The sequence below is a fragment of the Dendropsophus ebraccatus genome, chromosome 1 (assembly GCF_027789765.1).
Source record: "Dendropsophus ebraccatus isolate aDenEbr1 chromosome 1, aDenEbr1.pat, whole genome shotgun sequence".
Taxonomy (NCBI): Eukaryota; Metazoa; Chordata; class Amphibia; order Anura; family Hylidae; genus Dendropsophus; species Dendropsophus ebraccatus.
Window position 1 is genome coordinate 50,181,556 of NC_091454.1, and position 14,717 is coordinate 50,196,272.

The 14,717-nt window shown below is 39.6% G+C and overlaps 1 protein-coding gene across 1 annotated transcript in view; it reads right to left on the bottom strand.

The window, feature by feature from the left end:
• The window catches only part of TENM2 (teneurin transmembrane protein 2), a 750,809-nt gene that overhangs the window by 32,708 nt on the left and 703,384 nt on the right, over window positions 1–14,717 (bottom strand). Inside the window, exons 23-24 of the mRNA XM_069970729.1 lie at window positions 13,758–13,912; window positions 10,173–11,047 (exon numbers count right to left, since the gene is read on the bottom strand). Coding sequence (XP_069826830.1) covers window positions 10,173–11,047; window positions 13,758–13,912 — 1,030 coding nt within the window. The remainder of the gene's footprint in view (window positions 1–10,172; window positions 11,048–13,757; window positions 13,913–14,717) is intronic.

Sequence of the window (14,717 nt, forward strand, 5' to 3'; positions counted from 1 at the left end):
GAAAGGTGATAATTTCATTACAAGTGAGTAAATAACAAAAATCTAAGCGTAGCAGCTTAAGGATAAAAAAAAAAAAATCACACATTCAACAGAAGTGCCTGCTTTACAATAAAATGGCGCCATCCTTACAGAAATTGTGCTGGAACTATAGGTTAAAAAGAAAATAGCTGCATTGTTTATAGCTATATAGAATGGAGTCTTCCTAACAATCATAGTAAATCACATTGTATATCATTTAGCCTTGCTTCATGGTGCTCTACCAGCAGCGTGATAAGAGACAAGGAGGAGGAGGAGGAGGCCAGCTGCGTGTGTGAGTCTACAGAAGTATGAGAGCAAGGACAAAGGAGAGGAATAAAGAATAGAAAGAGATTGTCCAGTATTGTAACCCATTCTTGTTTTTTCTTCATATACTACACCTCTCTGTATACTCTGTAAACATTAGCAGAATACATTCCTGTACATGGTGAAAAATGCCACTGCTCCAGTCACAGAATGGCCTTACCCATAGGAAGTTTACCTAGTTAAGGAAAACATTTCTGTCTATGTGTGAGATTATTGGATACATGCTGTGCACCCCAATGACAATTTGGAAAAACAGCGATAACTTTACTGTTCATCAAGGTACATTGCTTTGCAAATTTGATTGTTGTAGAATTGTAGATTGGTATATTACTTACTCTCTTCCCTTTGTCATCTAAATTAACCCCCCTTCCCCCCCCCATGGTCATATTTGTTTTTACAGTTATGATTTTTTCCTGCAACTTCTATGACCCATATAATATTAAATTTTTCACTGACATGGTACCCCTCACAACATAATGGATGGCAAAACCCTATTTGTGAGGTAAGGTTAAAGCGTAACTGTCAATTAAATGTCACTTTTCAGTAATCAATAAATATTAAAAGTAGTGATTTTAAGAAGCTCCATAAAAGGTTTTAGAATGCAAAAAAAGTTTCTTTCTCTACTCAAAAAGCTGTTTTCCTACCTCCCCCTCACTTCAGAAGAAGCAGGATTTCTGTGTCTATTATGCTCAATGGAGAGGGTAGGGGTCAAGGGTGATGAGTGAGCACGGAGAGGAAAAAAGTCATCCCTGCACAACACATCATCCCGCAATCTTCTTTCACGAAGCTTTCAGGAAAGCAGTGGCCTTTCTGGCCTGTGAATCCAGTGTTTTACATGCCCAGACAGTCTCCAAACTGCACAAGCTAGCTGTGTTCTCTTCCTGCTCCCTCATTCCCTTCAGCCCCTCCCCCCTCCATAGGTTTTAATAGACTCTGCAAACCCATCTTTACTTTGCTTCTCTGTACGGTAGACAGCTTTGCCTGATAATGCATTGATAAAAACTAAGGAGGTAAAATAGCTTTTTGAGTACAGAAAGAGGCTTTGTTGCCTAATAAAACCTATAACAGAGTTTCTTAAAATCGCTTGTAATATTCATTTCAATAACAACAGCCGCTGTTTATTAACAGTGTGATTTACATTAGATTCTAAAGAACAACATCCATAGTGTATACACACTGTATACACTATGGCCGGTATTCTTTGCAGTTGCACAAAAAACTCACATGTCTATTTCATGCACCCACTATTCAGTGAACAGCGGCACAAAATAGGCTGTGCACATAATGTAAAGTATAGCTCCCGGCCATACTTTACATTGTGTTTTATGCCTAATTGGAGTGCGAGCACACCCGAATGTGCTAGTATTCCAATTAAGATGAAGTGATGTTCACCCAGCAATATACTGTAGTATCAGCCGGGTGAATATCTCAGACAGCGGCCATTGTGTGACATGGCCATGTCACACAACGGCCACTGTTTGTACTATGTGTGAACATGGCTTAAAATGACATGTAAACTTTCTTCTTAGTCTTTTTCTCAGGATTTTTGTTTTACTTATTGTTTAGACAACTATTAATAATTTTTCTGTCTCTGAAGCTGTGTGCAGGCTCTATTTTGCATAATGAGCTGCAGTTTTATTACCATTTTGGAATAAAGAAGATTTTTTGATAATTTTTTTTATTAAGTGTTTTATCGGATGTAGGGTAGCTTCACACGGGCGGGCTCGCAGCGAGAATCTCGCTGCGAGCCCGGCAGGTCCTGTCAGTTTCCATAAACTACATACTTGCTGCGGACCGCAGCGAGTATGTAATTGTACCGCGCTTAACCCCTTCTACTCCCGCCGGCTCCCCCGCTGTAAGCAGCATACATTACCTGTCCTTGCTGCTCGGGTCCGGCGTCCTGCTCTCCCGTCCGGCCAATTAGTGTGTTGCCCAGCCGCAGCCACTGATTGGCCGGGCGGGAGAGCAGGACGCCGGACCCGTGCAGCAAGGACAGGTAATGTATGCTGCTTACAGCGGGGGAGCCGGCGGGAGTAGAAGGGGTTAAGCGCGGTACAATTACATACTCGCTGCGGTCCGCAGCAAGTATGTAGTTTATGGAAACTGACAGGACCTGCCGGGCTCGCAGCGAGAATCTCGCTGCGAGCCCGCCCGTGTGAAGCTACCCGTAAGGTGACCATAAAACTCCAATTCTGGATATTTGGATATTTTTTTTTTTTTTGCTTTTACAGTCTTTACCGTGCGGGGTTAATGTTATATCACAGACGTAGTGACATCAATCATGTAATTTTTTTGTGGTTTAGATTTATTTATTTTATTTTTTAAAATATTTTTTTACACTCCTAGTGTATCCTACTAATATCCTATTAGTAGAACTAACATAGCAGCCACAGAGGCCTTCAGAGGACCCAAGGCCTTGACCACTTATGGGCACCCTGCAGTTGTATAATAGGGTTACTCCAGAGCCCAGACAGAACCAGCATCTGTAAAATAACTCCCTATATGTCACAGTATCAAGGGCTATCCATTGCAGGGGGCTGTATATTACCTGGACACAAGATGAACATTGTTACCATAGTTTTTTTTCCTCTCTGCATATATATATATATATATATATATATATATATATATATATATATATAGCAAACATTTGAAGAAGAAATGAATGCTGTACACCTCTTTTTATAAAACAAGCTTCCTATGATTATAGATGTGCCTTCATGTTTCCATCTTTCAGTTTAGAATTACTGTACACTGTGTACTAAAAAATCATATGATTGTTGTGCTGTGTCCTTGACTGTCTATATCTCTATTGTATGTCAAGCTATGCACTGTATATAATGCCGTCATTGTGCATTGCATGCTCTGACCCCTATAACTTTTATTCTTTTTGCAGAGCTTTTTTGTTCTTTCTTCTTTTTTTTTTTTTGAAAATCAGAAAAGAGATTTTTTTTTATTATTTGGGATTTCTTAGGAGAATATTATTATTATTACAATATAATACATAAAGTATACATATAGTACAGTCTGCCTATGGCAGGCAGTAACAACAGACCTACAGAAGACCTTGGGCTACCTTGACAACTGATTGGCTCCCTGCACAGTGAGCCAATTGGACCCCTAAATCACCTATGAAGCACAATATACTGTTTTAGATGAAGTCATCATTCTGGCACAGGTGTCAGCTGCACATAGTACCCGGCACCCACCTTTTTGGAGAGGGTTTGGCTTCTGAACTCACATCATACAGTACTTCCCCATCTAACCTGTACAGGTATGTCATCGGTCAGGAAGAGGTTAATATAAACAATAACTATTGGATCAGAAACTGAAGATATGTCTGGTCTCTTGTGTACACAGTAGTATGTATTCTTTTCCTGAATAGGGAACCATCTGTATATTAGGAAAATTCTGTACAAATGAAATATTTATTGACCACATTTTCTCCTTGAAGAAGAGAGAAGATTTTCCCAGTCAGTCCTATTTTTCCTTTTCAATGTTCTCCTTCCGCATAGAGCAGAGTGTAATGTGCGTCTCTGTGTGTCATTATGTTTCCTGCTCTGACATTAAGTTCTGAACGCAATGTTACAGTTGTGAGGGGTATGATTTGCTAATTAATACACTGCCTTACCAGACATTACAGCTAATTATTCTCATCACAGAGCCAGCAAATTACCCATTATAGCCTCACACTTTACATGCTGTTTGGAAAGAAACTTTATATTACTGTTAACTTTCACATATCTAATTTGAGAGTGATATTTAGAATGGAGTACTATTGATTTTTATTTTCTATTGCCACAGTGGATTTACCTTCACAGAACATGAAAAGGCAATGTCTGTAAGAAGGCACAGTGCAGCATCAAGTTTCACCACTAGATGTCCCTCTAAGCAATAAAAACCTGCTACATAAGTGGCAATATATGGGATATACTGAAAATCCGGATTTCTTTCAGCATTTAAAATAAGGGTATTGGTTATTATTCACTTATTAATATTATTTTAATTTATACTGTTATCCGCATACATGACTAGGGTGAATGAGTGGGAAATACTATATACTTATATAGCGACATACTAAAGAATAATAAAGCTAATGTTAACTGTGCCAATTTGGGTGCAGCTAAATCTCCTATAGATAACTTTAGATTCACGCACATGTGGTGTCAGTTTTGCATTGTAGGCAGGTAGATAGTGTCTGAGATGAGTACACACAGAATTTGTGGATGTGGTCCCCATGTCAAACGAGTGCTCTGCTTACTGACTGGTTGAAAATGTAAAATGCAGAGATATTTCCAGTCCCAGCAGCATGTACAAGCAAGAAGCCAGGCCTAGGGATAAAAGTCACTGAAGCACCAATAATCATGAGAGGGCCTGCAGGCTCACATCACTTCCACAATGCCCCTTAGATTAGTTTAGTTATGATAGTAACACAGGCAGGTTACTGATAATATAAAGCCGTCACCAGAATCCCCTCTAGTGCTGTGCTATTCCTAAGCAGAGCATATTTAAGAACCACGTCTAAAACCTGCTCCTCACATTATTATGTTAATGAAAGAAAGGCCTAGCATAGGCAAGTACTAGCCATATTACATACTGTGCCATAATGGCCATAGAGAAATACCAGGGCAGAGACGAGATCTGGAGGTACCTACTTACTTATTCATTTGTTTAAATAAAAAACTCACAATCTGTTTGGATTGTTTTATAATATATAGTTTAGGGGAAGTAACATTCCAGATATGATCAATTAAAACACTATATAGCACTGTACAAGGAACTGACTCCACTAGATGTAGAAATCAACGTCAAAGTCACTCCCAAATGGACCCCTTAATTTATTCACTTAAGCTAGTAATAAAGTTATGTGACAGCTCTATAAGGCTATGTTCACACTGCGTAAGAGTCCGGCCACATTTCGTACGCCGCCATACATGTGCGGCTGAAACTATGGGCGTGGGAAAAATCGACATGCGGCCAGATTGTATGAACCGCGAACATACGCCCATAGTACAGTTATGCTTCCCTAGCTTGTTTTGAAGCGATCTGAAACAGGTCATCTACTTGGAAATCTTCGCCAAGCCCAATAAAACTCACTGAACCTTTTGGATTGAAAAATCAAGTTCAATTTGGCTGAAATAAGTACTTTGTACGGGACCGCATAGAAATCCACGGCCGTGAGTTTCAACATTTCCGTCCTCAAACAATGGTCTGGTTCATTTTTCACAGCGCCGCATACGATCCGGCCCTAAGCTCATACGTAGTGTGCATTGTGCGGGCGTATATCAGATACTTTCAAGCGAACGCATCAACCTCAAAACTACGTGCGTACATTCGCGGTTCGCACTACGGCCGGACTCATACGCAGTGTGAACATAGCCTAAATCAGTACAAAAAAGTCTGCACCATAATTTACTATCTAATATGCTCCGTTAAAGGGGCATTCTGACATCAGGTAAAAAAAATGCTACAGCTATTGGTCAATATTACAATTTCCACAATGCATTGATTTACCTCAGGTCTCTATGACAGTCCTCCCACCCTAATCACTCTCCTCCCACAGCACAGCCAGTTCATCTCTCGGAGCTGTTGAAGAACACCTAATTTCACTGAAGACTACTATAAAATCAGTGAGTTTGCAGCAGCTTCCCTGCTCATTGCCTGTCTGTTTTTCTTTGGCATTGTTTATGCATGGTGTAATCACACCTCATTCTTCCCTAAATATATATATATATATATATATATATATATATATATATATATAATCTCCGTGTACTGTATGGGCTGGTCAGAGGAGGTGAGATTACTCGGGGTGGGTCTCAGGGACAATATCCAGGTACACCTCCTGTAATAGTAAGGTTCCTATAACACAGGCCGATGAAGGCTCAATCAATACTGTAAATGAGCGCCAATCTGCTAGAGCGTAGGAGAAGACTGGGAGTGTGGACAGGTTAAGTATTAACAGTTCAATCATCAGCCATTGGCCGCGCATTGCTATTACATGTGCGATCGGTGGACAATGATTTTTAGATCGGAGCCTAAAAAAAATGTTAGGCCGATGATCGTTTCATCAGCTGATCGCTGTCTCAATTACAAAAAGCAATAATCAGCCAAACCGGCCGATTATCGCTCTGTGTAATAAAGCCCTTAGGGATGTTGCACTCCAGAGAGAGAAAGGAGCTGGAGAGCTGGGTCAATACAACAATGGAAATGAAAGAACTACATAACTTCCTGCCAGGAGTGAAGCACACAAAAGCATTATGAAGCCAACATAATTTGTCATAACACTATAAGTTTCATGTCTTGGAATTATAGTTTTATTTAAATAAGATTTTCTGATACCAGAAAACCCCTTTAATACAGTAAAATACAGGGCGCTTGTCACCATGAAATTGTTGTTCAATCTACAAGCATCATGTTATAGAGCAGAAAGAGCTGAGCTGCCTGATATATAGTGTTGTGTTAAAAGATTCATTACAACTTGTTCTGACCTAGCCAATGCCATCCTACAAATTTCCATTCTCTGTAGGGATTAAAACTATTTATGGAATTTACATTTATATCTGTAATTTATATAGAGCCTTTAACCTTTACATTATTGTACCGTCTTAATAAATAATGTTGTACTGAGCGACGTGCTGCTGCGGTATGATTAAATCTCAATCTTCTATGTATACAGAATATACCCTAACCCCTTTTTTCTTCCCTCGTTTCTATTACCCTTGGTAAATTACTTTTGGAAGTGAGATCTAGCACACTAGTCACCTTGGTGGGATGTATGGATGTGCATGTTCAGGTTTAATTGCAAGGATGTTGAAAAACCTTTGCTTTGCAAGGGATAATATTAGTGATAAGAATCATAAGGAAATGCAGAACTTTTAAGTCCTGAAATGTGTATGTTATTCTGCAGCTTGTGAGTGGCGTTTTATGCTCCTTTGTGGATTTTCAGGCTATGTTCACATGAAGTTTTTTTCCTTTCTGTTTATTATTTTTTAAAATGGTGTCCGTAATTTTGAGTTCAAAATTACGTCCATCATTTCACTGTTTGTTTGGCCGCTCGTCATTACAATGACGGCTATTGGTACATTATTTTAGTTTAGGTGGACTGACTGCCCTTTGGGTGTGTCTTTAGTTGAAAAGTCCATTGAATTTAATGGTAAAAACTATGAAAGGACGGTGAAAAAAAACTGTGTGAAGAACTAAAAAAACGTCCGGTGTTGGCAAAAGACGTCCGAAAATAATTATCATAATCATTATTTTGACGTCCGAGCAAACGTCCATTGCATGCATGCATTGCAGGTCAATTTAAAATGCAGTAACAAAAGACGTAATTTGGAAAAGAAAAAGCGGACGCCTTTTCTCTCGCTCTTATTTTTTGCTATCATATACTAGAAAATATGTCAAATCTGTTTACTTGGCCTTATATTTATTTCTATTTTTCACTAATGAATCAGATCCTGAACAAGGCCTGTCAGTTGTTTTAGATGGGTAAGCAGTATGTACTAACATTTGGAGAGTGGGAGGTTCTACACCATATATATTTCCCACTTTATAAAAATGTAAATGTGACACTTTAGAAATTCCCATCATCATAAAACCTGTTTGTACTGACAAATGATGACAATTAGAAGTGAGTTATTATGGCAAATTAGAACTCATGTTAAGGGAAATCAAATAATTGCCATTTTAAAGGCGGATTTTTTTTTTATTTTTTTTATTTTTTGTGCTGAGCAGAAAAAGTTCAGATTACAATGTGAAATGCATAAACAAGCAATTTGTAGATCTGTGAAGTTGGTAAAGTATCTTAGAGAAAACGTGACAGTGATCACACTTTTTCTATTAAAGTGGTGAATATAAAACTATCAACAAGCGACAATACATTTAATTAACATGTTAATGAAGTACGGTCGGGGCCCACACTACGTCCTCACGTATGCTATCTGCACACATGTGCCTGCTGATAACGCTCATGGGACTCCCACTGACAGCAAAGAACGTCCGTCGGCATACACTGCCGAGGCAAGGGGCTGCACGCTAAGCCGCCGCCCTGCTTTGTATCTTACTGGGAATGTCTACAAACAATTTTAGGATGTTTCATGAAAACACTTTTGCTTTTTATTTTTTATTTTTTTTACAGTTTCTATTGAATTGTAAATGATATGATTAAAAATAAAAGAGAGATCATAAAACATCATTAACTATTCTCATTATATAAACCTTCAATACCATTACTACCATTCACACATACTATACTTCCCCAAAATATCTAAAAATTCTCCCTGTATAATATAGAAGCGTTTCTCGGCTTTCCTTTCCGCCTTCAGTTGTACACTTGCATTTCAGCTAAAATATATCTCCTTGGGATATTTAAATGACAGCCGAAATTCTAACACAGTCGCTCCACAAATGTTGTCATAGTAACCCCAGTGCTGCGAGAGGTGAGAAACTGGCTAAAATAATTCTCATAATGTACAAGAAAGGAGCAGCAAAGTACAATGCACCTTGATGGCAGGTCCCCAGAATTTCTGTGCATTTTTTTTATATGTGTGAGTAGTTGCTTGCTGTCTGCACAGCATCTTTAGGGTGCTGATTTTATATATATATATATATATATATATATATATATGTCTATGTGATACTAAATAAATATTGGGATTTTTTTAACCAGATTTCAGGGTCGGAAATTAATATCTTCAGACACAAACGATCTGACGCTTTCATTCGAGGAAGACTTTGCTCACCCTATTGCTTCTGTAGGTTCTATAGTCTATGGTATAAAGCATTGTCGGGAGATTTAACAATCAATAGGGTAGAAGAGATTTCCAACAGGGAAGGAATTCATATCATTTACCTCACAAAGAATATGATCCACAATGGTTGTAATAGCCAAGCTATCTGCCTGTATATGGCTACTCTACAAGCTTTTAGTTGGAATAGGAGGAAATACAAATTCTGAAGGCATGCACTTAATATAATGAGTAAGCATATAGAGTGGGTATGTTAAAATTAGATTTCTCAATTGAAGTTAAATGGCAGAATTTGCCAAAAATCTGCAGCATTTTATTCCTGTGTGAACATGAACTTATGTTTTAGCTAAACATTCTATCTATCTATCTATCTATCTATCTATCTATCTGTATCTGTATATTACATCTACCATTTTTATTGACAGGTTACAAAACTGGTAGAGCGTGTCAGGCATAAAACATATCAGGAAAGACTTTGAATCTGTATGGTCTGGAGGAAAGAAGGGAAAGGGGGGACATGATTGAAAACTTTTAGTATGTTAAAGGACTGAATAAGGTTCAGGAGGGAAGTAGTTAAGAAAAAAAAACTGAACTCAAAAACACGAGGACACAGTGAGAGGTTAGGGTTAGTTTGGGGGAAAGATCAGAAGCAACTTAAGAAAATATTACTTTACTGAAAGAGTAGTAGATGCTTGGAACAAACTTCCAGCAGGTGTGGTTGGTAAATCTACAATAACATAATTTAAACCCGCCTGGGATAAACATATATCTATCCTAAGATAATAAAAAGAGAAACACTAAAAGGGCAGACTACATGGACCCAGTGGTCTTTTTCTGCTGACAATCTTCTATGTTTCTATGTACTACTGCAACAACAATGTTTTTGTGCTACAGTTTAGCTCCAGGTCATGTGGCACAGGTGACAAATTATGTGGGTGTTCTCTCTTTGTGTAAAAATATGGTAATAAGCAATAGATTGTCTTTAGTCGTCTAAAGTTGGGTCATAAAAGAGAATATAACCCTTTTATTACACATAACTACATAATCTTGGATTGTTATGACTGCATATTGCTGTATACTTACTCATAAAACATTGTCCAGCCAGTCTCGTCGCTCTTTGTTGCCAGCAGCCCAGTGTTCCCATCATACGTCATCAAAGATAGCTCCAAACTCTGTGTAGAAACCAACTTCAGTGCTCCGTTGGTAGTGAGTGTTAGGGTGATTATTTGATTGTCTGGCATCAGGAAATGCCGTGGGGTGCCATTAGAATCCCTGCGGATTTTCAGAGAGTTCCCGCTATTATCGACAACTTCTATCACATCATTGTCAGCACTGTAAGTAAAATTGTAAAGGTATTCTCCTGTGACTAGGCTCTGAGTGTACTGATGAATCCCATTGATATTAAATATGTATAGCTCTTGTTCCCCAGGGGATGCAACTTCATACTGATTAAATGTAGTGAGAACTGGTTTGTTTTGAAGAACAGCTCTTATGCGGATATTTCCAAGATCTGCAATGTATACTGTGCCATCAGGTGCCACAGCCAGAGATGACGGAGAGTTTAAGAACGCATCCGTGGCATAGCCATCTTCTCCAGCATAACAATTGCAATTGACATCATCTTTGCAGTTGCAGTCCGAAGCTGCACCGGCTAAAAGGGAGATTTCCCCATTAGTTGTCACTTGTCTTATTCGATTAATCTTCTTTTCATTCGTCTCTGCAATGTAAAGGATCCCAGTGTGGGAAACAGCTATGGCGCTGGCAGATTCCAGTGCAGAATGAATAGCTAGCTTGCTCAGGGAATAGTCTATGCCAGGCACCTGGCAGTGCATGGGGCGTCCTGCTATGATGCTGACTTGGTGGTTTTCTGTTATCCGCAAAATAACATTGTTCTCTAAGACATAGAGAGAATTGTCCATAGGGTTAACAGCTAAATCTGTCGGCCATTCCATACGAACCTGAAAAATATGTTATATCATTAGCCAGCAATCCCATAACTTCCTTGCTCCACATACAGTAATATTTGCTATAATATATAATTGCCTCTATGCTTGCTTCTTGTTATCGCATGAAGCTGAATATTACATAGAAGATTGAATATAATAGTTTTTGAATATAAAATGAATGAATGAATAACATAACATTTCAATATAGGACTACAGTACTTTATCTGCTTGCCAATAAGTGGACTGAATGTGTGGCAGCTCTCCCTTATTGGCAATGGTTGTGCCTGGTATTAAAGCTGAAGAAAAAAATGCGACTGAGCTGCAATAACAGGCACAACCACTACTATAAGGATGGAGCTGTGCCACATAAACAATAAGGGGGCTGCAGCACATTCAGTCAACAGGAGTGCCATGCGCCCTGATCCCCTACAATCTAATAATTATGGTTTATCCTAAGGACAGTTCATTAATAGCGCAGTCTCGGATAAACCCTTTAAGTAGTGAATTTACATAAATGTATCCTTCATAGTATATCAGAAGTGTACAACCTCTAAACATTTTTACTTTAACCATGTGATGCTCACAGCTGTCTTTCCCATCGGACAGGGTAGGAGGCTACCCCGGAGCCCATGAATCATAGGGGGCCCCTAAACAATCAGGGGCTGTGTCTATGGTATTCCTTTAAAAGAGCGGCCGCTCTGCTCCTTCAAAAGCTGGCCTACTGGGGCCCCTCTCCGGTACCGCTAGCTGCTCTTACTAGTTCACTAAGTTTCTGGCATGGGCATCCTGCTACACACTGGCCCTGGAAACTTACTAGTCCAGCCCTGCAGAGCTCGTCCATCTCTTCTGCCCGGCTTCGGACATGTAATGTCATTAATGTGGCCACGTCACATGTCCCCAGCCAAGCAGGAAAGGAGAGATGTATGGGCCCTGTGGGGCTGGAGAAATGAGCCAGTTCACAGCTCTGCCCAGGGGCAGTGCCGTATTTACCACTAGGCACCCATGGTCCGGTGCCTAGGGCAGCACCTTGCAGGGGGGCAACACAAGGGAGCAGGGGGACAGAAAAAACATTTTTTTTTGTTTTTATTTTTTTTAGTTTCCCTTCTCCTGTTCAGACTTGCCAGTAAATCTGGTGTCTTTTCCAGGGGGGTGGGGGGTATGGTGGTATTGGTCAGGTCTGGTATCGCCAATAGGTGTGTGTAGATGGGGCGTCTTCAGGTTTAGTGCCTAGGGCAGCAGCAGCTGTTAATACAGCCCTGCCCAGGGGCCCATAATACTGTTAAGATGTCCCTGGTGATGCCCAACATCAAAAACAGTCTGCTGAGTTTTGATCAGGAGGAAGTTCAAGTGCTAAGATTCCCCTCTCCCCAACCCTTAAATCAAGGGGCAGATATGCTAGGCTGAGTGCTGTTCCCCTTTCTTCCTAATTGGCCCTGTTCAGCTTTCCTTGGGGAGGTGTGAAGGTTGTGTATGGATTAAAAAAAAGTCTATTAATATTAAGTCTATTAATATGTACACTGCATGTTTGGCTTTTCGGACATAAAAATGTTAGCATCCTTTAAGTCCTGGATGATGTTTTTAGTATCTAAATCTCTGGACCAGTGAAACCCCTGGCTGCTGTATCATTTGTGCTGCAGTATACACCATCGTATACATCATGACCAGTATTTAATACACTGACCTTAAAGGTAAAGTTCATTATAGCAAGATGTGCCTGTGGTGCAAGATTCTAAATATATTTGTTGTATCTTTCAATGTCTGCGGTCCACAGTTTAGGATCTACACCACTTAAAAGCTGGCATAGATTTGCGGGACATCTTGGGGGGATTTACAAAACGTAAGCCAGGGAGAAGGTGAAGATTCTCCCCTTCTCCCTGGCGTACGCCTCCCGTACGCCCAGCTACCCGATGGGTGGGCTGGTGGAGCTTGCAGAAGTGTGATAAGGTGGGGAGGAGGCGTGGCCTCCTCCCGAGCCTCATTTATCATGATTTACGCCTGCTCGCAAAATCTAGTGTATCCTGCCGGGGGAAAGGGGGCAAGGCCTGATAAGACCGGCGTACTTGTATGCCGCCCTTCGTATATCCCCCCCTTATGCCTATTTTTGATGAATAATACAGTAAATCCGCTGGGTCGCAGGACGCCATCTGCAGCACATAATGTAATTCCCCAGTACTGCAGCCCCCTTTGTAACCCTTTTCCCTCTTCTGGGGTTGCTGTTAATAGTGTTTATATTACTTATTCTTTTTATTACTTAGGTCCCTGTTACATCAACAGATTATCTGTTTGTTTTTTTTTTTTTAGCCAAAGCCAGGAGAACAGGTCAAGGAAAGACTGAGATTTCTCCTCTTTTTCAAATCCATTCCTGGTTTTGGCTTAAAGAAATCTGTCAGATAATCTGTTGATGTAATAGGGCCCTTAGAGAAAATAAAACATCTGCTGCTATGTGCAGAACAGAGAATCAATTTCAGGGTACATCTGCTTTTCCAGCATTGGTCTGAAAGGTTAGGCTTGTAGATAATCTAAGATACTGTACCTTATTAGGACGGACACAAAGCTAGTGCACATAATATCTATACACCTACCAGTTGGGTGCCTGTTAGGACATAGGCCACCAGTAAGTAAAACATAACATAAGTTTTATCTTTACTTTATTCTTTACTTGATTCTCAATAAGCTCTGATTCTAAACTTGTATTCTATGAAATACAACAAAACCAACTTACCTGAGTGATGTCCATGCTAGAATCACAGCTTAAAGGTCGTCCTGCCGCCAGGTCATTAGATCCTAACAGCGTAGAAATGATTCCATTGGGGTCCACTTTTCGGATCATTGTCGCATCAACAAAATAAATGAATCCATTCTTATCTACAGCAATTCCTGCACAAGAGAGGAGACATGACGTGCCACAAAGATGACTCTGGATCTACAGTATTAAGTAAATCAGACTGTTAATTCCATTAAACTGATGTGAAGGAAATCTAAAGAAGTCTCCGAATTAATAAAGTATTCAATTACCACTTAATATCTACAAGCTGTGACGGTAACTATATGTACAGTATATAGCAGTCATTGTGTACAGTTTAGCTGCGTTCACACTACGTATATTTCAGTCAGTATTGCAACCAAAACCAGGAGTGGATTAAAAACACAGAAAGGATCTGTTCACACAATGTTGAAATTGAGTGGATGGCCGCCATTTAATGGCAAATATTTGCTGTTATTTTAGAACAACGGCTGTTATATTGAAATAATGGCCGTTATTTACTGTAATATGGCGGCCATCCACTCAATTTCAACATTGTGTGAACAGATCATTTTTGTGTTTTTTTAATCCACTCCTGGTTTTGGTTGCAATACTGACTGAAATATACTGACTGAAATATACGTAGTGTGAACCCAGCATGAGTTTAAAAGGATACAGTAAATGTTCATTGGGTCATGATAAAATATTCAAGATAACATACAGACCTGATTGTATAGTACTATGTACCAGTTGGCATCCATAGCATGTGAACCCAGCATTGATGATGGAGGTCTAAAGTGCCTTGTGTGGCTACATATATACTGTATATCACTAAGGTCACTGCTTATATGGTATGATTTTGGGACTCATTTTGGATTTAAGCTCTGTTTATTTTGGGGTACTTTTGGACACCCTATTTGATTGTATTTAGTGTAATAT